This window comes from Acanthaster planci, linkage group LG12, assembly GCF_054643075.1.
Source record: "Acanthaster planci isolate LZ-2023a linkage group LG12, COTS_SCS, whole genome shotgun sequence".
Lineage (NCBI taxonomy): Eukaryota > Metazoa > Echinodermata > Asteroidea > Valvatida > Acanthasteridae > Acanthaster > Acanthaster planci.
Window position 1 is genome coordinate 111,315 of NC_141788.1, and position 23,137 is coordinate 134,451.

Consider the following 23,137-nt stretch of genomic DNA (forward strand, 5'->3'; position numbering starts at 1 on the left):
GTTTTACTTAGTCCATAATACGGTCTAAGTGCATGTACATGTACATTTGCAGTACATGTCTGTTTAGCATGGCCGAATGGGGCCAGGCGGTAATCTGGACGAGGAGAGCTTCGTTACCGACACGACATACAACTCAAAGAGGCACCTCTTGTGGTAAGATTACCCCATGCAATTAACACGTAAATTTGTGCAACCCATTTAATCAAGAATTTCAATTATAATTTGGAGTATTCTTAAAATTGACCACCATACTGTGTTTGTTGAGTGAAAGGCTTTTCATTTTTCGCCATATCTTCATTCCAATAATACGTCCGATCGCCTTTACAAGTCTACAGTGCCTCAATACTGGCTCGCATTATGGAGACCTCGCCCAAAAAAGGCAGTTCAGCCTTATTGCTTGATTTAGCCTAATTTACGTCCAAACTCATTATTTAGAGTTTGGAGGAATTTGTGTGATGGTATACACCCTGGGTATACATCCTGGGTAATAATTTGAAAATCTCCAAACTGCTTTTTCTTTACCACTACCTGTTTTACCATGCATAGAGAACGAGGTTGCCTAGGATACGGTGATTTCGACGTTACTTGGAGGCAGTTCGTGGTTTCTGGATGTAACGCTTCAGCTGTAAAATGAGGTAGTTAAACTGTCCTTTCTTTCGTAGTGTCTGAGTCCAACTTCAAAATACCGGCATGGAGCTCCCAACCACAACTAGTATTAAACATTTGTCACAATCAAGTTTGAATTATCATCTCTCCAATTTTTTTAACTTTTGGCTCCATAAAATCGGTCACAAATATAATTTACCAGAAATTGAGATCCCTGTAAACAAGGTGTTCTAAGAAGACAGGGAAGTCAAGCAAAGTATTCTGAATTTAAGTGTTATTCATGAAGAGATTTTTTCATATATATATTATTGTTATCAGCGATTTCAATTTTTTCGTCTTATGTGTACTGAAACAAGTGTTTTATTTATTTTATGTATGAATGATTTTATTATTAGTAAGGTTCTGAATGTACATATCACTTTGATGACAGCTGTTAAACTTTGTAGTATCCCAGACAATCCTTCTTGAACCTTTTGTGATGTTTCATTTAAAATGACAAAGGATTTAAAATAAAAAAACCTTCGGTGCAACATTATAGTGCATTGTAGAAAATAGCTTGCCGTGGTTTAAAGTTTTAATGCGTGTATATACGGGCCTGTCTATAATAAGGAACTTTCGCACAGGGTTCAGGTGAAAAAACCTCCATGCTATTTGAAAAGATGTGGAAATCACAAAAATGAACAGAGGTGACAAAGTAAAAGCAGTGGCAAATGAGAGATAAACTTGACATTCAGAACGGATGAAGTAAAAAGTACATCCCATGTTTCATTTCATCTTGTCGTTCTGACGATGTGTGCATATGAAAATATGCCCTGAGTCAGTCATAACTCGTCGATTGCGAGAATGAAACTACCCCGAATGATTTTTATTTATTTTCTTTGAATGGCAAATATCCGAGTTGAACTCGTTATGCTTTGAAAAGTGTAAATTTGAACTATATTTTATTCATGCCACTCCGCATGGAAAATGAACGCAAGGCATTTCGTGTGTTAAATTAGATGGGTCATTAAAATCATATCTTCAGCGTTAAATCGAAAATTAAAAACCAAATAAAAAGACATCACCGGTGAAAAAAGCAATGCTTTAAGGCCAAGGAACATTCGACATGGAAAGGCTGCCGAGAACGGACACAGTTCTGGGTCAGCTTCTGCTCTTTCACATTATCTTCTCTGTCCTCATTTGGGATCTTCTTCGGTCCTATGCGCCATTTTTGTTTTTCAGCTCTAGAGAGGATACAAATCCGATATGCTTAAATAAAGGAGGCTCGACCACAAAATGATTGTTCTGATTTGTAAGTCTCATCATGGAGTGCAGCAGAAGATCTACCGGCTGTTCCTGGTAAAACTGTACCAGGAACCGTGCCAGAGGGAGTAAGTCGTTATTGCGGAATAGTTTTCCCGTGCCTCTCTCTGAGATATCCAACAGTATCCAATGATTTTTCTGGTGCTTAGCAACGAAATCGTAGATCCTCTGGAAGTACCCTGAGAAGGTGATGAGATCATCGTCAAGTAGCATGTAATAATCGGACATGTTGACAGAGTAAGCAAAAAGAAACACGTTGTCAATGTTCTCCTTGGATCGCCATTTCACTCGTACATTTGGGTCATTAAATGTTTGCTTCAGATTTTCCAGTGGCGGATAGAAAGACTTTGGGGCTTCTATCAACTGAAGCAAGCCACTCTGAACGTGCTCAGGGAAGCTTTTGGAAACAATATCCCGAGCTTCCTGGCGAGCTTTTTCTTCCAAATCACACGCAAAGACGACGATGCGGAGTTTGGATCTCTCAGCTTCATTGGCATTGCTAATTAGGGATTCAAGCGTTCGTTTCAGATAGCTTGTGTTCTTCCGCTTGACATTCGTTATACCAATTGTAAGGAAGCCTGAGGGAGACAAGTACAAGAAGAAAATTATCAGCTTGATTTGTGCTGTACTTGTGCCTCGTCTCATTTCGCGAACTATGTTGTGAGTTTAGTTAATTATTTTTATCTTGAAACTCCTAGAGAGATACTCGACAGAATTTCGAAGACTGAAATGATGAGCAAATGTTTGGCTCAGTATAAGTCTTACTGCATTTCTCGATTTTGAAGCCCATAAGTGGCAGCAGATAATTTACATCCTCTCTGTTCTAAAGATACACTGCACAACTTCTGTGAGTCACTTTACATCTTGTTCATTTTTACCTCTCTGTTTTTTGCGATGTCCAATCACTAAGGCCTTTTCTCTGTCAAAGTGCTCCAGGTCCATACAGCTCATCACTCGGGATACATCAAGCCGTTCCAGAGTCTGTCAAATCAAACGACAAATGGCACACAAATAATAATTGTGCTGAGTAGCGATCGTTTATATTTTGTAATCCAACTTCCAAAAAAGAAACATGTTTGCCTAACTTATAGCAACATCAGGGATGACTTAGGTGACTCTGGAGTGGCGTCGCCAATCGTCAATATTTACGTCAATATTTGCGACCAAATTTACGACCCACTCGTTGACGATTGGCGATGTCCCTCCAGGGCCACCATAGATGACTGATACTTGAAGTATTACCCACACTGAACCGTGTCTGTTCCATTTAACTGAACGTATTTGAAAACTCCAAGTTACACTTCAGTTGCAATTGTCGTATCCAAGCTTGCCGTAACACGCTTAAAACCCTTGTGTGAACGGGATGGTCCCGCAGTAATGGCTTCTATCATTCTGGTCGCCTGGTTAGTCTTTACGCGGACCAAATTTTAGATGAAAACAGTCCTATACCTTTCGTACTTACCTTGTTTGCAGGTTTACCCTGTCTCTGATTCAACAATACTTCTTCATGTTGATTCTTGGTTCGTATTTTTTTATTGGATTTGTATTCCATCGTCAATAATGGCTTCGGTCGAGATGGTCCGTCAGGTACACGTCCTGCAAAAGCAATTATGAATTGGTATGAAGTCAGAATGGGTTTCCACTGCCAGGTGTTCATTATCATGTGTCATGGTTGAGTGATCAGTTATAGATTCATGCACATGCTTCGAATATTCTACTTGTGTTGAATCAGTAATCGTACTAGCATTCTCCTTGTGCAGTTATATTAGGTACAGAAGTCCGCCATGCTTTGCAAACATAATACATATCTATTTCAGTCAATAAATCTCCTGCAGTTGAGTTTCTGGTTGTTATTATTTTAACGGATTTGCTCGATCTGCGAGGTCTAGTCAAGAGGCATTTCAGTTCCCCAACCTTTGAATACAATAGTTTGTGACCCATCATATTAAAGTGCTTATTTTCTTGTAATTTAATCATGCATCATTTTATAATGCACCCAAGCGTTACTGAAGCCACTACAACGTACGGGTAGGAAATCAATACCTATTAAAGGCATGTGGATATACTAAGACACTTAAATGATATTGTCGACGGCTGTTTCTTTCAGCTATGCCTGGTTTCGGATAACTGTTTTATGTTTGGGCAGATTACTACATCTGTGATATTAGTGGCCTTCATAAGTGTTATTTCTTTGTGATTTAAATAGGACTTTAGTAAACAGAATGCAGGGGTCAGTTCATTACATTTTTTTACCACGTAATCAATACTAGAAATTTGCGAGGTATCTGCCAGAATAATTGGCAGCTTTTACTCATCTGTGCTGTAACCATATAGAAGCTATGTTTGTATCCACCTGCCAAGCATTCTGACATCAGACATTTGTCTTCTATGAATTTGTTGTCAGCGATGTACAATCGTCTGACTCACCCTTTGTGTTGTCTCTGATCGTGAATAAGTAATACATCGTCGTCAGAATAATCGCCAGGGTAATCATGTAGGCAGCTGTATTTCTGTGCCAGAATCTCATCTTGAATCTACGAGAATGGAATTAGATATGGAAACATTGAGATCATTCTTGGTCATATAGTGAGAATCATTCAAAGCCCTCAAAAATCGAACAGATTATGGAACGTTCTCAGGATTAATGCACGCAAAATAACCTAAGTTACTAGCTTTCAAAACTGCATTGTAGTCGACATGTCGGAACAATTGTTTACCTTCATCGGATCATAGAGTAACTATAGTCATTTTTTTTAGTTGATTAATTGAAAGCAAAACCCGTTATTTCACAAATTACTGAAAACTGAAGTTTTATGCACTTAAAAACAACATCCATCATACTTACGGAAGTAGAATTTACGAAGATTTCAACAAGCGACAAGCTGCAACCGTCCGTTAGTTTTGGAACTTACTTTGCAGAGTTGCTCTTTCCCAATCGGCCTTTATGTACAGGTGCATTATTCAGACATATAGCTATATCAGACAGGACAAATCTGACGTGTATAATATAAACACGTACAACCTTTTACGGTTGAGTGGACCCAGATGAAATAAGCGTATTAATACCAACGGCAAGCATTATTTGTTCATACACAAAATGTCTGACCCTCAAATTAACATCACAATATTGTGTTGAACGCGGTACAATGAACCTGTGCACTTCTGGCGAGAATATTACACTGTTTATTTTCCGAGGTTGTTTTAGGTTTAATCATTTATTTCTATTGCGTATCCACTGATGTGGCTTATTAGATGGCTTACGAGTTCAGTATAGTTCTCTTTATTTACAGCGTCAATTGAGTTGGTATGTACTGAAGACCTAGTTTTCTGGCACAATTTCAAGCATTCTTTTCAAACAGGCACCCGTCAAATGATAATGCAATTGGGTCCTGTGCAGTGTGCCATAATATAGTGATCACACGTAGGGACAAAAACCAACAGCACGGTTTTCATATCACGCAGCTCATGCGTGAGCCATTTAGCTACATGTATACACACAACAGCTGGAGTATGACTGTGTGCTGCGGCCATTTTCTCCTGGTACTGAACTTCTATTTCCCTATTATCTTTTCTACAAGGTCTAGTGTGGATAAAGCTGCTGTCAAGATGTCGCGTCGCTGGAAGTTGATTTGTGTTCCGACAGTTATTGTAACGGTGATAATATGCTTCACGTCGACATATCTGTTACTGGTTAAGGGTACGAACCGTTGGGGTGAGTTTTATAAACACTTTCTTTTCCCAGGATGGATTTTAACACATGGAATTTACGAAAGCCAATCGAACAATTTTGAATTATGCATCAGTTATGATATCATTTACGGAGATTACTTCAAAATTTGATTTGCTCGGACAACGGGTGTTTGCTTGTATATCTCCAACGCATAAAATCTTTTGTGTGTTGTTGAAATAAATAGACTTGATTCAAAAGCGAAGTGATAGTGTCTGGAAAAGAAGAGAGAGGGCGAAAATCGACAACACATATACAACATATACACGGAAAGCTTTTGTCAGTAGTAACCAACAGACATAAAGCGTAGCTCTGTGACTCTCCTCCCATTGAATGCCATTAATAACCGACATTATGGTTGGGTTAATTTTGATATTGTAGGAAGTGGCCGTGGGCTTCGTGTAAACCAGAACACAAGAAGGACTGGTGTTGAAACAACACGGAATTTCTCAAGAATTGGAAACAGGGAAGAAAAAACTAGAGAGAATATTACAAAAGTGGTTGACAGAGAACAAAACAAGGTAAGAAATCTTATGAGAATCGGTTTATTGTTAAATGAAATATAGTTGTTTTCGTGAATGGATAATGAGGATAATAAAAATGCAAAAGAAGTGCAGATCACTTCCCCATAGTTTAGTGATTCCCTGTTTTAGAGGGCTTTAAGCTCACAAACAGGGGCAGCTTTCTTCCAATCTATTACAGCCTCTGCTGCAACAAAAATAATAAACACTAAACTTGTGTAACCCAACTGGAATACAATCTGATCCAGATCTTGGGATTTTTACAGATATTGATGACGAATTCAGCAGCAGTTGCCGTGTGTTGCACGGATCTGATGAATCTTGACAAAGATAAAGCTGTGATTATTGGTCGTCGAAGAAAAAACAAAGGTATAGGTCAGATGTGTCTTTTTAAAATTGAAATTGTGTCCAATAGAGAATTTTAATTCACCGCAAAACACGTGTTAATGTTTTAACACCTTTTAAACGCCTTCCTGGTAACATTTTATGAAAGCGTTGTGATATTAACATCCTAAGCTGAACACGTTTTGGTGTCATTTTTAATCAATACGTGATGATTTGTCTATAAATTGAGACACAATCACACTATTGGGTGTTAATAACAAGACACAGAAATACGTTGATCAGGAGGTAACACTTTCTGAACACCGAAACTCGTTATTTCAAAAAAGGTGTTTAGGTTTAAAAGGTTTCTTGTTTACATTTGGCGTTTACAATGGGCGTTTGTAGTGGGCGCTAGGTTTTGAAAACGTTATACACCTTCACTTTGTAATGGATGTCGGAAGTACGTGTAATGGTTTCATTTCTTTCATTTCTGTGGCAGGTTTTCTAACAATTGGTATACCGAACACACCCCGTTCATTTGGAAAGAGTGACCTCAAAAGAACCCTCAAATCTCTGATTCAGAACACTCCCAATGATCTCGGGCAATCTCATGTGAGTATTGTTGTCTTTGCAAGTGCCTTAGACCAGAGTACTCGACTCTCCACCCGTGATATCGTCGCTGGTTTTCCTGAACACGTTCAGAGTGGACTGCTGCAACTTATCGAAGCCCCTAGATCTTTCTATCCAAATCTGTCAGCACTTACTGGCAGTGATCTCTACAACCGTGTCAAGCAGAACGTTGACAATGCATTCCTACTTGCTTACGCTATGGACAGTGCGGACTTCTACCTGCAACTGTCAGATAATGTCAGAGCTCCTTCCAATTATCTGCAGTCGATACGTGATTTCATCAAGCAACAAGGCGGAGCTTATTGGGTAACCCTTGAATTTTACCCAGTAGGATTCACTGGCAAACTTTTTCATGGAGGTGGAAGGGACATGCAACAACTCATCCATCTATTCACAGAATATGCCAGGGAACAGTCTGTCGAAAGTTTGTTTGGTCACTTCAAAGACTTGAATGTGCAACTGAGAGACGCTGTGCGAAGACCACCTCTTTTTGCGTCATAGTGAAATATTAAGTAGACTATACTAGTTCCATCCTCACATTTTGTGTGTTTTTATCTCAATTCATATCAGGACGTAGCTATGAGTTCCATTATTTTGTCGTAATATAATTTGCCATTAACATGATTACCACAATGTGTGAAGTGGATATTGTGGGTAACAGTAAATTACAATGAAGCTCACGGGAAATTCTGGACACTAAATATACCGGTAGTTATCAGTTATTATTGTCAATCAATGACAAGAAAAATTTCACAAAGTAAAGACGGAAACGGAAGGAAATCGACAGTAAATAATGTTTCATATATTTCCTGGTATCATACACAGATTATATATATTTATTATATGTTTTGACATATCAGAAAAAATAAGCTTTACATGGGGATGGATTATTTACGATTTCTTTTGGATTTTCAAAGGGGTGCAGCCTTTTAAAGCACGAATATTTTTGTATGGAGGCTTTGCGTGGTAGCCATATTGCCTGCCGGGGCAAACCTTTTGTTCCACTGGGAAACCTTACTCTTGCATACCCTGTGGAACAAAAGCACTGGCCTGCAAGATGGCAGCCGTGCAAACCCTTCATACAGATTACTTGTTGATGATGACTAAAATCGATGATGTAAGGTAAAGGTAGCCCAATCATTGTAGCTGTTCCCATAGGGATTAACAACAAAAAACTCTTCAAGAAATGCTATATTTCGTGGTAAGAATTATAAAGTTCATTATAATATCAGAGGCAACAATCAATATCATCAATTGATATCAATACAGCACGGTGCAATGAATTGTTTGAAGACACATTTGTGGGAATACATTTACAACCAAATAGATTCAACAAAGTGAACTTACAAGTTTACCACATCACAAATCTTCACGAGAAAGAAATATAGATGCTTCCTTATGCAATCACATACAAATGCGAGTATGTACAACATCACAACAAATACTTCATAAATGAGCAAATAACATGGTGAGATCAAATGCGTGCGTTTTAAATTGTTTTACTTGTCTTTGCCGTAGACAGTTTACGTAATTTAATTACATCTTGTGTGATTATAATGGCGTTTTGTGGTTTATTCTGATGTGTCATAAGCCTTTATATAAATCAATAACCTTATTTGGCTTTTCGTGTTCTTTTGTAAGTACTTGATTTCTCGAGATGAAGGCTACATTTTTGCGGTAGCCGTGCTAGTACCAGCAATGGCATTATCATCTGGTATCTGGGACTCCTCGATTCCTGATTCAGAATAATAATCTTTCGCTCTTGAAGGAGAAAAGCCACAAACCAGTCCACATACCCAACACCCAAATCCTCTCCCATTTCCAGGTAGGATACGAGACTTGCCTTGTCCCTTGAGATCGTCTACCTCGTTCTTAAGCTGGGGAGGAAAAGTAAAGCTGAATCTAGTTAAAGCACTGCACATACTCTGCCTGCTATGGGATATCTATTTCATGTTTATTAGAGGTGTTCAAAGGGAGATGACTTGACTTTCATTCACAAATTGAAACATTATAGATTACTCTTCCTTTATGTGTTTTATTGCGCCTGTTTATTACAACAGCAGGGCTATAAAGATAACAATAGACTGTATTCGCGGGGTTTTCAATTTCATTCGTATTGCTGAATGTATTGTATACATTTGAATTCCTAACTGGGATGGTAACAGCTGATTTCGGGGGTCGGAATGAAATCGTAGAATTGAGTCTGTTTCTTTAATTTTTAAATTTTCAAATGAATAGACTACGTTGGGGAATCTGACAGAAATTGGGTCCCCCGCGTGTACGGTGTACATATATTAACAGTTTATTGTTTTGAAATTTAAAGGATCCAGGAAATGAATTTTTCTTAGAATCACTTTTTGTGTATCTCTGTACTCTTCTTTCAAGTATGAAGACTTTTTGACATGTGTTTTGAGTAAAGTGAACTGAACGGTGCACTTTTTCAAACATTAAAAATTGGCCAAGCATTTCTGGACAAGTGACGGCGCTTTTGCTTTGATGTAAATTCAGGAAGACATGGTTCAGGTTGCAGGTTTTCATGTTTAAATTGTGAACCCCAAATTTGCCCCAAAATCTCGGAACACTTCTTTGAAAAGTATTTTTTTCTGGATTATTGCCACATACTTACACAGCAATAAATTGCCAAAGAAAAGGAAATCCGCCATATCAGTTGTTGAAAAAATCTAGAAATTTCCTGTGCTTAAATCAGTGCAACATTGAGATTCAGTGCCTTGGATGACATCATAGTTCTATACATGAATATGCAAATATGCATTAGCATAAAACAAAAAAGCATCAAATATGGGTTAAAATTGCAAATCAAAATAATAAAATTAGGTTAATTGAAACCAGAAGATGCAATTTCATGAGTTTCTAGTAATATTTATAAAAAATATTTCTATTTCCTGGTTCCTTTAAAGGGCATTTTGTTCTAAACGTTTAGCATGCACAAATACCAAATTCTAGAATTTGGTAAATAGAACTGCGATTTCATTTTTCTGCTGTCTGCTACGGGCTACGGTCGACATGAAAATAAATAGTTAATTTGCAACTAGAAAATTTTTTAAAATGGATAGCGTGAATATTGCACTCGAAGAGGAAACAGGAAGATGTTAATGGAATGTCAGTAATTAATACCTCTAGGATTTTCTTTTTCAACTGGTTATTTTCCGCTGTCAAACTGGTAGTGGTCTCGCTGGCGTTGTTTCTCTCCTTGGCGAAATGCTTGTTAGTGGATATTCCAGACTGGACAGGATCTCCATCTGGATATTTCACTACTGCAATTATCTGTAACGATAGCAGCATCAATAATATATCAACAAGGAACCTCATACCTTTGATGCGTCTTTTTTCCTGCATACTGAACATTACCTTCAGACGTGGAATGCCAAGGAAATAACACAAAAGTTCAACGTGAGCCGGAGTTCTGATCGCTCTTTTAAAACAGCGCCCTCTTACAAGTATGCAAAATACACCGGTATGCGTGTTATATCTAACAATGGAAATAAATCAAAAATTGAAAATGCTCAGAAAAAAATTCTTTTCAGATAACATATTTCTGGATAAGATTTGGTACCTTTGGAACAAAGACGATGAACAGAGTTATGCTGGTACAGAAGAGTATGATACAAGACACAAAGGCAAAGAGAGCTTCCGGATTGGTACTGATGACGACACTGACGGCCACACCGATGACACAAAGAATGACGACATTGTAGACACTGATACCGATCAATTTACTGTCATTCAACCCCTGAATGCTGACCTGCAATGAGAGAAATAACAAAACAGATGGAGACGTCAGTGAAAAGGGTTTATTGTAATTTGACCACAGTACCCTGTACCCCTGTAGGAATGAAAACGTTCGTGGCTCGATTGTGTTGCATTGGAACATGTTCTTTTGAATCGCTCTGTCCACATCTGGTAGCAAATTCCAAAGGCTGAAAAGCGTTTTTCTCAAACGGGTATGGATTTTGTATCAACATACAAGGGATGAGGGAACTAACATCCCTCACTCGGGTATCAATAAACGTTACAAGAACCAAGCAATATTAAGTGACAGAGCGAAGATGTTACGAACAACCAACCAATTATGTGTACCAACTTTGAGCCAAGTCTATAGAATGCCAGTTTTTCTGCTTCAGTTGGATACTAAGCAAACACCATCAGATTGTAGTTATAGCGGTTATACCGAAGTGAACAGTTTTTCGTTTGCCAAATTTGGTATTTCTAGCTGAAAACTCATCCCTAGTATTGAGAAAGGTTTGAAGTTGGAAAGCACTACATACCTTACGAGTTTCCCAAGCCAAAAATGTTCCAAATATCAGCAACAATCCCTTGTACCCATACAACGCGCCAAGCCAGTACGTCAGCGTATCACAAGTACAGAATTGTATGTATGGCTGTATGATCCTATTGGCAATTTCAGGGTCCTCCTATGAACAAATAAAATGCAGTCATTATCAGTGTGACTTGGTTAATCAAATTTAGGGAGAGTTTCATATTGTTGCATGATTTGAAAATATATAAGACCATCAGCCATTTACCTACTGGTCGATATTGGCTACAATACGTTTCTTACCTGTGGATAAAGATCCAGAGTTCGCATGGTGGCTGGATCAAGCACTTGCCATAATGTAAGAATGATGACGTCGATGAATAACAGAATCAAGACCATGAGAAAAAGTTGTCCGTCTGTCACAATCTGTGAATCCAATTGGACACTTAAATTGATTTTTATTTATCCGTAATAGAAACGTTACCCCTCCACGTGAAAATTGGCAGGACCGTTTTTAAAATGATGGTTAACTGTTTCAATTCCTAAAAAAGCCCCCCCCCGCAGGTTTTACACCGCTTGTATCATTTCGTCCATTTATTTGCCATGCATGTATGTTCCTTATGTTTTTAGGCATAATGTAATGGTTGTAATGGTTTCTTACCCCCCTCCCTTCCTCGGTGATTTAGAGGATTCATTACCACTTATTTAATACTAATATTTTTACTTTTCAGTTTACCCTTCGTTTTGGAGTTTTGAAGGCGGCCACACGATGTACCCTCCATGTCTTGCTGAACATTGCCCCGAATGCTAGCACAAAACCCACCGACAGTATCCATGTCTTTACCTGCAGTAAACGCAGCCTTGATATGATTTTTGTATGGTTCTCTCTGCTGATAATTAAAAATGTTTTATACACTTTTCTTGATAATTAAATGTCACTTTACTTGATACTGTATACCTTTGAAATGGTAAAATGTGGATTAAAATTTTTTTTCTGATATTTTGAGATGTGAAATCTTACATTGCAGAGAATCCCAAAAATTTCCTCAGAAACAAGGTTGGTATCCAGTCCCGCGATTGTTACAAACATGTAGACTAGCAGAGCACCAACGATAATCAAATTGTTCAGACTGGGACTCGACATCTTCACGTGCCTGAGATGATAAAAAATCCATTATAGTAAACGTAACGGTACAGCCACAGGATCTGCAATGGAATAGGCCAATTATTACACCTTGATGACAAGTAGATGTGGCACAATGGAAAATTACTGAAATGAACCATATGAGCACTTTTTTCCCTGAATCTGGGACCACTAGAAATGACGGGGACACGGAATTCATATGCGACACGGGAAAAACTCTGTAATTATAAATATCGTCATTTATTTCAAACCTTACATGCGTGAACATGAGCATATTGATGAGAAATATACTGTGGCGGGACAACTGACACCTTTTTGTGGCGGACCAGCAGACTGGCCGGATCGGAGATAGAATTGACCTGGCCTACCGCACAAATATATTTATTTGACCTTACGCAAGAATGAGCGGCTATCCAAACGCAAGGGGGGATATCAGTTAACGAACGGTGGACTATGCCTTAGGGGCTGTTCGTTTGGTGGAAGTTTACCACCGCTCTGTGATTAGGTAATTGATCCCAATGTCAATAAAGATTACAGTTAATGTCAATACAAGTGATACAGGACTGACTAAATCTCACGGTGACCAGTGATCTCTAAGGCAATTATATGATTGGTTTATTCAATGTCAGTGCTCAGTTATCCGTTATATACAACAGCAATTAACTATATACAAAATTATCCTCACGGGGAGATAGTCCTATGTGGTCAACTGCACCACGAGCGTGATTAATCAGCCTTATCCTTAACCTACACCAGAATAACCCTCGCAGTGATCAGGGTAAACCCTCACGGTGATCAGGGTAACCCTCACAGTGATCAGGGTAGCCCTCAAGTCTAAATAAATAATCTACTGATGGCTTAACTGATAAGTCTTGACCACACAAGCAATTACAATCTTCGTAACTGTACAACACAACAGGGTACACTTATACAAGAATAATCTGCACTGCCTTACAAAGCAACACAGTTCCCAAACTGCAACAAGGTTTCAGGTGACTTAAATAACCCTCACCCACTTCAAGTTATTATGAAATAACACAGGTAAGTTGATTAAGAAGGCGATTATAATAGTCCTCACCAGACTCTAACGGAAACCTGCACCCGGTAAACCTCAACGAGGAAAGCAAGCTCCCAGACCAGGACCGCAACCAACCGTCGCTATGCCAACAAGCATGGAACAACGGCACACAATCCTTCTAGTCTAAGCTTCGCTAATTCCCCAATTAACTGGTTCGCTCGGGTTCCCTAACCCTATAATCTACCACTTCTTAAATAAACGAGACTGTCTTACGATTCCCAATCTTCAAAGAGATCTGATACAATCGGCAGCTCCGGCAACTGAGAACAAGTACCACACTAACCGATCGCACCAGGTACACTTGAGGTAGATCCCCAACCACCGGCGGTCGTACGTCAGATTTACTCTCGAAATACAACACAACTCCACAGAGCTCTGGTTAGCACGCTGCCATCTTGAGAAGTCCCGGCAACCCACGCAGCCAGCGCCCAGACCTAAGGTAATGCGCGCCTCTGATTGGTTGCCGCGCGCATGTTTAATGCATGATTAAGACGCTCCTGAATTATTAATGACCCAGACTAAACACAAGTCTGCGCAGCTACCCTGTTTCGCCACACAGGCCCCAGCTAAGCTTAGCCCGTCCCGGGTTAAAACGCTTAACCGAAATATTAAAAGAAACAGGGGTAATAGAAATTTATACAGCATAACATGTGAGGTTTACCTGAAACCACACAATACATGTTATATAATTAAAAACCATTCCATGAGATCTAGTTGATCAACCTCACATACGTGTTATACAAACACATCCATTACTGTACCTGCACGTGCAACCACGCTCAAGCAACTTACCTGAGGCTTACCTAGTAATCCTCATACACCATAATTAACATAAATTATGCACTGTTGAATTAGAAAATATACGAACTTTTGCAACTTATAAAATGCTTTAGAAAACCTTACAGAGATAACTAATATGAAAATTTAAGAACACTTCAACACACTTTATACTTTTACGCGGAGAAAAACGCTAGTTTGTGTCCGCAAAATTAAGATAAATTATGGTGAATCGTCTTTTTACAAATAATCCTAGGCAATCAAAAATCATGGATATAAAACAAATTTTAAATTGGAATTATCATGATTAGGAAGATAAACGCTATAATTAGGCTTGGGTTGAGTAGCAGCTGGCGTCCACCACCTTCTTGTACTTGGCAGTTGTGGTCTCCTCGTGGACCAGCTCACCGTCTAGGAAGGTTCGCCGGTGGATCCGCTCCTCTAGCAGGGCTGCTGTCCTCCTACACCTCTCCGGTGGCTCATCTAATGTCGTTCTCGAACTTCATGATCCAAGTGTTGCCACTGTCACTTTGGGGTAGTGGCCCCAGCAAGTCCACAGCCACTCACTCCATGGGCTCGCCCACCAAATACTGCTTGAGGGGGGAACTCTCCTCTGGGCAGGAGATTTCCTCCTCGCACACAGATCACAGCTCCTAACGGATGACCTCACATCTGCGGTCATCCCAGGCCAGTAGTACCGCAACTTGGCCTTAGCCAAGATTTTAGTGACCCCAAGGTGACCACTAGTCTGACCTCCATGTAGCTCCTGCAGTACAGCCTTTCTCAATTTCTCAGGCAGTACCAGTCGCCACCTAATTGACTTCCCGTCATCGGACTCCCAACTTCGGTACAGGACACCATCGCGCACCCCGAACTGATCCCATGAGGACCATAGGGTCTTGTGCGCCAAGGAGGCGGCTTATACAGTCTCCCAAACTGGGCGGCTGTCCGACTCCTCTTTAGCCCTCACAATCCAACCAATACTTTGATCGTCAAGTTGTGCCTCCCTTACTTCTTCCCTAGACCAGTGTGGTTCGGCAAAGATGCCCCTCACGTCTGCCTCAGGAACTGCTAAGTCAGAGTCAACCTCACGGCGACTCTCCTTCTCAGACGCAACTGTTGGATTTCCGGCAACTTCCGTTGCCCCTTTCATATCAGACCGACCACACTGTTTACAGACCTTCCTAGACAACCCGTCAGCATTTCCATGCTTACGTCCAGGTCTGTGCTGAATGGACACGTCATACTCGGAGATTACCTCAAGCCACCGAGCAAGCTGACCCTCGGGATTCTTAAAATCAAGTAACCACCTAAGAGCAGCATGATCGGTGCGAAGTAAAACTTTCCGACCATACAGATACTGTTTGAACTTCTTCAGATAGACAACTACCGCTAAAAGTTCTCTCCGGGTAACACAATAGTTCCTCTCGGCCTTGCTGAGCTTGCGGCTTGCAAAGGCCAGGACCTTCTCATGACCCTCATGGACCTGGGACAAAACTGCCCCCAGTCCATCCCCACTCGCGTCCGTGTCCAAAACGTAATCAGACTCAGGTATGGGATATGCCAACACAGGTGCAGTCTGCAGCCTCAGTTTCAACTCTTCAAATGCCTCTTGGCAGGCATCCGTCCATCGAAACTCTCTTGACTTTTCAGTCAGCGCATGCAGAGGCGACGCTACCTCGGCAAATCCCCTGATAAACTTCCTATAATAAGAAGCGAGGCCTAAAAAGCTTCGAACTTCTCGGACACACTTAGGTGTGGGCCACTCAGCCACTGCCCGAACCTTTTCAGGGTCGGTAGCCACACCTTCAGACGACACTACATGACCCAAATAGGTCACAGAGCGCTGGAACAAAAAGCACTTACTAGGCTTCAACTTCAATCCAGCTTTTCGGAGTCTGGAGAGAACGACTCGAAGCCGTTCAATCTCCTCTCTCTCAGTCCTGCCATAAACAATGACATCATCCAGGTAGATGAGCAGTGTCTCCCACTGGAGACCCGCCATCACCTTCTCCATCAACCTCTCGAACGTCGCAGGGGCGTTACAAAGACCAAAGGGCATGCAACGCCACCTATACAACCCGTTCCGCACCACAAAGGTTGATTTCTGGCTCGCGTCCTCGTCGAGGGCGACCTGCCAATATCCCGACGCCAAATCAAGCGTCGAGAACCACTTTGCCCCTGCCAACGCATCTAGCGTCTCATCAATACGAGGGACAGGGTGAGCATCTTTGATTGTTACCCTATTCAACCCTCTGTAATCGACACAAAATCGTCGGGTCCCGTCCTTCTTCCGGACCAGCACCACGTTTGCAGCCCAGGGACTGTCAGATGGTTCTATAATGCCCCTCTTCTGCAAATCTTCCACCTGCCTCATTATTTCCTGTTGGTTACACAGGGGATGACGCCTTGGCCGCTCCTTAATAGGCCTCGCGGCGCCAGTATTGATCTGGTGTTTTACCACATCAGTCTGCCCTATGTCCTCATTACCACGAGAAAATACGTCCTGATATTCAATCAAACAAGCCTTCACCTCCTCATGATACTCCTCACCAATGTTGATCTTACACTGGTCATACAGATCATGCAGGTGACTCGGCAGGTCTCCATAGACCTCACACTCATGGTTCTCACCAGGCAGGACTATGGAGTCAGCCTCAACCGCAGCAATTGTACCAACAGCTGTCCCCTTTCGGACAACGCGTCTCTCCTCATTCGGATTAAATATCCGCAGCGGTAGAGACTCGGCGTTTGGCTCCACCAGCGACCGGGCTAGAACTAACCCTCGCTGAGCCAATTCGCCACCACCATCCACAGGTTCAACCAAGGCCGGCTGTCGCATTGCCTCACAGGTACTGGCTACAGTACCAGGCACAATAGCCTCATGGCCCGCTGGGATCTCGGTGGTTTCCGCCACCAATACTCGACCGACAAACGGCTCACCAGCACCATTAGTACACCTTGATCTTTCTCCATTCAGCCTCAACTCCAACCTTCCAAAATCTAAGTTACCTCTGGTAGGTAACAGGAAGTCCATCCCTAATATACCCTCACACTTCATGTCGGCAAAAATTACCCTAACCGGGTAAACTGTTTTGCCTATTTGTATATCGACCCAAGCAGTACCCATTGTTGCTAATGGACTGCCATCAACTTGCCGAATGCTGGCCTCTTCCGCCTCCAGCACAGGCCTTTGCTCCTTGGGAATTTTATGATAAACAACACTACTGATTAAAGTGTCTGTTGACCCTGAATCAACTAAGAACCGACACTTCGCCCCTCTAACGACTCCATCGACAAACAGCCCACACCTTGGCCGGGAAACAGACTTGGGCTGAGCACCTAGTGGTTCTCTGCCTTTTTCTGTCCTGTGCCTCTGGTTGGCTTCGTCTGTCCCTCGTTTGAGCACTCGGGGAGGTCCAGCCTGCCCCTTTCTCTCTTTCCGAGGCTTGGTACATTCCTTGGCAAAATGACCAACCTCTTTACACCTGAAGCACTTCAACACACAAGGCTTCTTTTTCTCTAGTTTCGGCGACAGCCTCGCTGGAGGCTTATCGTCACCCTGGCTCGTGAACTCAGTCAACATCTTGACCACCTGATCTATCTTCTTGGCTTGCTGCCCAGCACTCTCCTCCAACTTCTGCAAACGCTCTTCGGTGCCCGAGTCCATGGCCCTTGTGAATTTCGTTGGCTTCTTCTCTACTCGCCTTTCACTCTCAACTTTCTCAAAATTCTCAGTCTCTATAGCTGCACGTATCGCCTCGTCCAGTGTCTTCGGACGGGCGCGATAAATGCCTTCCCGGACCACCTGACTCGACACAGCATCCATGAAGTGATTTTCCCCCAGGCGCTCACGTGCCTCTTCGGGAATCTCTGGATAGGATTTCACCACCAACTCACGGACTGCCTGCCCCAGTTCTTGAAGACTCTCCTTCAACCCCTGACGTCGGCTCCTTAAGTCCACGAGGTAGTTCTCAGCCTGTTGGCTGGGACCAAACCTCCTGTTTAGAACCTGAACAAGTTCTTCAAACGTGAACTTCTTGGACCCGTCGCCAAGAATACGGAGCGCATCACCCTGGAGGCTAGCAGCCAGGAACTCGGTTGCCTGCTCCTCACTCCACTGATTCACCTTCCTACACGCCTCAAAGTGGCGGTAGTACTCGTTCCAAAGAACCTTACCGTTATACCGATCGGGGGTAATCGTAGGCCTTCGAGGTCTACCGCTTGGTGTACCATAACCCTCACTACCCACCAACCTAGACTCCCTTTTCAGTGGCCAAGGGCCAACTCCAGGTGAGTCCACCTTATCGACAACTTTGTCAGATTTCTCCACAGTAGGGCGAGTAAGAAAACCCAACAACTCACTGTGTAACCCTCGCTCCTTCTCGGCGCAATCAACCTCATGGTTCAAAAACGGATTGGTGCTAGGACTACGCATGGGAATAGGCCTCACAGGCGTACTCTCAGCGTGCCTCGGCACTTCCTTCGAAACCAATTCTGGCGATGTGCCAACACAGGAACGCTCTCTTGCCTTCAAGTCATACCCGAGGGTACCCTTAGGCAATTTCCAGCTGATTTCAGAATCAACTTCAACCAGAGGTGTATCCCTACTCTTAGGGGTATCCTCACTCAGAGTTTTAGGCTGTGTACCTTTCTTGACAGCATCCAACTCTGCGGACAAACGGTCCCTCTCCCACTTTAACCACTGAACCTCCATTCTTGAACGGTTCAGCTCGTCCAGGACAGAATTCTTGTCAACCCCCATCGAGCTAACACCACTGTCCTTAACCACGCTCATACTGGAGTTTCCTCCTGAGCAGGGATCTCAGTCTCAACTAGACTCTCTAGACTCGGCCACTGGCCACTTGGCGATACTGGTAACTCACAGGCAAACTCAGGCTGTGGGACTCCCAGTCCCAAGCCTCCAGAATTTACCAAGCTTTGTATACCTACTACCACCCGGTGAGTTCTCAACAGGATTGGCAGTTGCTGTCCTGCAGTACGTCGCAAGGATCGCAACTCCGCTCGAATCCTAAACAGAATCCCCACCAATGTCACCAACCCAATAATGAATACAATGTACAAGGCAGTAACTACCCAGGTAAGCATAACCCGCCTACCTCGTTACAATTACCCTCGCTGTGCACCTCTGTGAGGTACATCCACTTCACAACAAATGACAAAAATTTTACTCTTTATTGGTAAATACAACTATAACAAAAACACAGATCATCCCACTTCTGACACCATTTGTGGCGGGACAACTGACACCTTTTTGTGGCGGACCAGCAGACTGGCCGGATCGGAGATAGAATTGACCTGGCCTACCGCACAAATATATTTATTTGACCTTACGCAAGAATGAGCGGCTATCCAAACGCAAGGGGGGATATCAGTTAACGAACGGTGGACTATGCCTTAGGGGCTGTTCGTTTGGTGGAAGTTTACCACCGCTCTGTGATTAGGTAATTGATCCCAATGTCAATAAAGATTACAGTTAATGTCAATACAAGTGATACAGGACTGACTAAATCTCACGGTGACCAGTGATCTCTAAGGCAATTATATGATTGGTTTATTCAATGTCAGTGCTCAGTTATCCGTTATATACAACAGCAATTAACTATATACAAAATTATCCTCACGGGGAGATAGTCCTATGTGGTCAACTGCACCACGAGCGTGATTAATCAGCCTTATCCTTAACCTACACCAGAATAACCCTCGCAGTGATCAGGGTAAACCCTCACGGTGATCAGGGTAACCCTCACAGTGATCAGGGTAGCCCTCAAGTCTAAATAAATAATCTACTGATGGCTTAACTGATAAGTCTTGACCACACAAGCAATTACAATCTTCGTAACTGTACAACACAACAGGGTACACTTATACAAGAATAATCTGCACTGCCTTACAAAGCAACACAGTTCCCAAACTGCAACAAGGTTTCAGGTGACTTAAATAACCCTCACCCACTTCAAGTTATTATGAAATAACACAGGTAAGTTGATTAAGAAGGCGATTATAATAGTCCTCACCAGACTCTAACGGAAACCTGCACCCGGTAAACCTCAACGAGGAAAGCAAGCTCCCAGACCAGGACCGCAACCAACCGTCGCTATGCCAACAAGCATGGAACAACGGCACACAATCCTTCTAGTCTAAGCTTCGCTAATTCCCCAATTAACTGGTTCGCTCGGGTTCCCTAACCCTATAATCTACCACTTCTTAAATAAACGAGACTGTCTTACGATTCCCAATCTTCAAAGAGATCTGATACAATCGGCAGCTCCGGCAACTGAGAACAAGTACCACACTAACCGATCGCACCAGGTACACTTGAGGTAGATCCCCAACCACCGGCGGTCGTACGTCAGATTTACTCTCGAAATACAACACAACTCCACAGAGCTCTGGTTAGCACGCTGCCATCTTGAGAAGTCCCGGCAACCCACGCAGCCAGCGCCCAGACCTAAGGTAATGCGCGCCTCTGATTGGTTGCCGCGCGCATGTTTAATGCATGATTAAGACGCTCCTGAATTATTAATGACCCAGACTAAACACAAGTCTGCGCAGCTACCCTGTTTCGCCACAATACATTGCTTTGTTATAGTGGCGTTAAAATAACCACGAAAAAGTGTTACTTATTTTTCAAGGCGGTTGTGTGTATCCCTTCGCCAAATCTAACATAATTCGTTACAGGTGCTTCGAGAGAGGTTTTTTCTTGGGGGCGTTGTTTTAGAGATTGTGATTGCTGAGTTTCTTTTATTTTTTTCCTGAGGGAAAATTACCTCATGGCTAGAGCGTCCGTAATATTTTCATTGCAGTTGTGGTTTTTCGAACTGGGACATAAGTTTATAAGCAAGATTCTCGGGTACCTCTGTTGACGGAACTTGACGTTAAATGCCAAGAAACAGAGCGAAACAACGATAAAGAAAGCAGTCACTCCGCAGATGCAGAAATACAGGACGGGTGTTACGCCTTGATATAGTCGTACAATCTCCACAATATCAACTGGAGTGCGGTCCAATGGTTGACGCTCCCCTGGCATTATCATTAAAAACAATGACAGCATTATAGCCTTTGACATGTTTTGGTGCAGGTTTTTTAATGCTTTATAAGACCTAATTTAATAGAACAATTTATTGGAGCATTTACACACTGTATCGATATAGTTATATGGAAGACAGTCCTCATCCACGGCGCATGTTCAGTTAGAGTGACTTACATTGTACACTTTTTATCACCAACCTTGTTATAGCGGACAGTGGCAAGGTAAGTTCAACAGACGCAAATACCGGTTTATAAAGTAATTAATGCTCCTACCCGGTGTAATTTAGAGAGAATGCAAACAATATAGCTTTGTTCATCCAAGCAGTCTGTGCCAGACGTAATAAAGTAGAGTGAGCCAATTTCATTCTCATTATGATCTCCGACAAAGCCTTCGGGTTTCCAAATGTTGTTGTAATTAAATTAGACAAAGACTGTACCTCCGTAAACTTACCCGGCCATTCAATGTCACTACGCCATTCTAAACTGTCTTCTAGTGCGCTGTAAAATGCAATCAGCTTTTCAGAAAATTCTACACGCAAAAAAAAATTCAGCTTTTAATGTTTAGATTGAACTGTGTCACAAAAACAAATAAAACTTAAATCGAAAATGTGCATTGTGAAGCCACGAAATCCAACAATGCAGAATACGTTAAAGTGAATTACTGGGGCTTATGGCTTCGAAACCTGAAAGAAACTTCAAATGCTGCAAACACTGCATTTTCAGTTGGTACATTCTTTCTATTTCCACACTGCCTAGTAAGACTTACCTGCACGATCACGACAAATGAAAGGCAAAGGTTCAGAACAGTCTATCGTCTGCCACTTCCCGCCTAGTTGATAATCAACATACACGCATGCACCGTTTTCAATGACGCCAGGTGGACTGTCGTTTGGAACCCAAGAAGCATTTCCGACATCATCACCCAACTTATGTAAGACTCTCACCAACCTAAAACGATTAAAAAGAATTCAAGGCTGTAATTGCCTATTGATTCTACTTCTTGCACAGATTCCGATAAACTCATTTGATTCCTGCTGTCGCATTGTGTCCAAAAATACGTTTTGCTACCTTTGTATAATCAGACTTACCATCTTTGAGGGAAATCTGGTTTAGAATTCGACTTGTTGACAAGAAACTCATTTTCCTTCTCATTGTCGAAATGGGCGAGTGATGCAGATGAGCTCAGCATGGTACAGTGAGCTTGTGCCTCAGTAGAAGAAAGAAAGGGCTCCGTCACAAACTTGAAACATGCAGACCGATATTTTTCCCAACCTTCAGCACAATTACCTTTAAGGTTGAAAAGACATGGCTCATTTTCCAGTTATATACCATATAACGTTATATTGAAAACTGTATATTCACTTGCACAGAGCAATCAAAAAGACCGGGCGACAAAACGCATATTACACCCAAGGCTGGAGATCACATCACAATGCACACCGCGCTTTCATATTCCTTACCCACACTCAAACATGATGCAGTTATTGTGAGCTTGGCCTGACAGCCCTGCAGGTTTTTGTTGACAGTTGAAGTTCATTAAAACGTTTTACTTCGTATAGGTTTCTTGACGTAAAGTCTGCTGATCTTGAAGACACGTGCAGACTTTTCCCCTAAATGCAGTTTTCGAGAATAGTACTGACACGTGTGACAAACTCAATAAACCGATAAGGCGATGCGCCAATTCCGTGCAAGTCGTACA

General features: G+C 42.0%; 3 protein-coding genes across 7 annotated transcripts in view; 1 reads left to right on the plus strand and 2 right to left on the minus strand.

Annotated features, from left to right (window-relative positions):
* On the plus strand, nucleotides 1–10,167 carry LOC110985805 (alpha-1,3-mannosyl-glycoprotein 4-beta-N-acetylglucosaminyltransferase C-like). 5 transcript variants are annotated; one of them, XM_022247161.2, is made up of 6 exons: nucleotides 1–153; nucleotides 547–635; nucleotides 5,487–5,620; nucleotides 6,017–6,156; nucleotides 6,423–6,525; nucleotides 6,980–10,167. In XM_022247161.2, the coding sequence occupies exons 2-6, from the start codon at nucleotides 631–633 to the stop codon at nucleotides 7,609–7,611; spliced, it is 1,014 nt and encodes a 337-aa protein (XP_022102853.1). In that variant the 5' UTR covers nucleotides 1–153; nucleotides 547–630; the 3' UTR covers nucleotides 7,612–10,167. The 5 variants fall into 5 exon arrangements, with proteins under 5 accessions (XP_022102853.1, XP_022102854.1, XP_022102856.1 ...); XM_022247162.2 differs by lacking the exon at nucleotides 1–153 and having other exon boundaries at nucleotides 522–635; XM_022247164.2 differs by lacking the exons at nucleotides 1–153; nucleotides 547–635 and adding an exon at nucleotides 4,989–5,103.
* On the minus strand, nucleotides 1,147–4,908 carry LOC110985808 (alpha-1,6-mannosyl-glycoprotein 4-beta-N-acetylglucosaminyltransferase-like). The gene is made up of 5 exons (XM_022247168.2): nucleotides 4,754–4,908; nucleotides 4,336–4,442; nucleotides 3,371–3,504; nucleotides 2,787–2,889; nucleotides 1,147–2,486 (listed from the first exon to the last, which is right to left on the minus strand). Exons 2-5 carry the CDS (start codon nucleotides 4,433–4,435, stop codon nucleotides 1,804–1,806), a joined length of 1,020 nt encoding a protein of 339 aa, XP_022102860.2. The 5' UTR covers nucleotides 4,436–4,442; nucleotides 4,754–4,908; the 3' UTR covers nucleotides 1,147–1,803.
* LOC110985829 (gamma-aminobutyric acid type B receptor subunit 1-like) overlaps nucleotides 8,775–23,137 on the minus strand; it is a 24,800-nt gene continuing 10,437 nt past the window's right edge. The window contains exons 10-20 of the mRNA XM_022247208.2: nucleotides 22,527–22,725; nucleotides 22,205–22,386; nucleotides 21,890–21,967; nucleotides 21,264–21,429; nucleotides 12,408–12,540; nucleotides 12,123–12,230; nucleotides 11,690–11,812; nucleotides 11,397–11,543; nucleotides 10,685–10,873; nucleotides 10,246–10,395; nucleotides 8,775–8,987 (exon numbers count right to left, since the gene is read on the minus strand). Coding sequence (XP_022102900.2) covers nucleotides 8,775–8,987; nucleotides 10,246–10,395; nucleotides 10,685–10,873; nucleotides 11,397–11,543; nucleotides 11,690–11,812; nucleotides 12,123–12,230; nucleotides 12,408–12,540; nucleotides 21,264–21,429; nucleotides 21,890–21,967; nucleotides 22,205–22,386; nucleotides 22,527–22,725 — 1,688 coding nt within the window. The remainder of the gene's footprint in view (nucleotides 8,988–10,245; nucleotides 10,396–10,684; nucleotides 10,874–11,396; nucleotides 11,544–11,689; nucleotides 11,813–12,122; nucleotides 12,231–12,407; nucleotides 12,541–21,263; nucleotides 21,430–21,889; nucleotides 21,968–22,204; nucleotides 22,387–22,526; nucleotides 22,726–23,137) is intronic.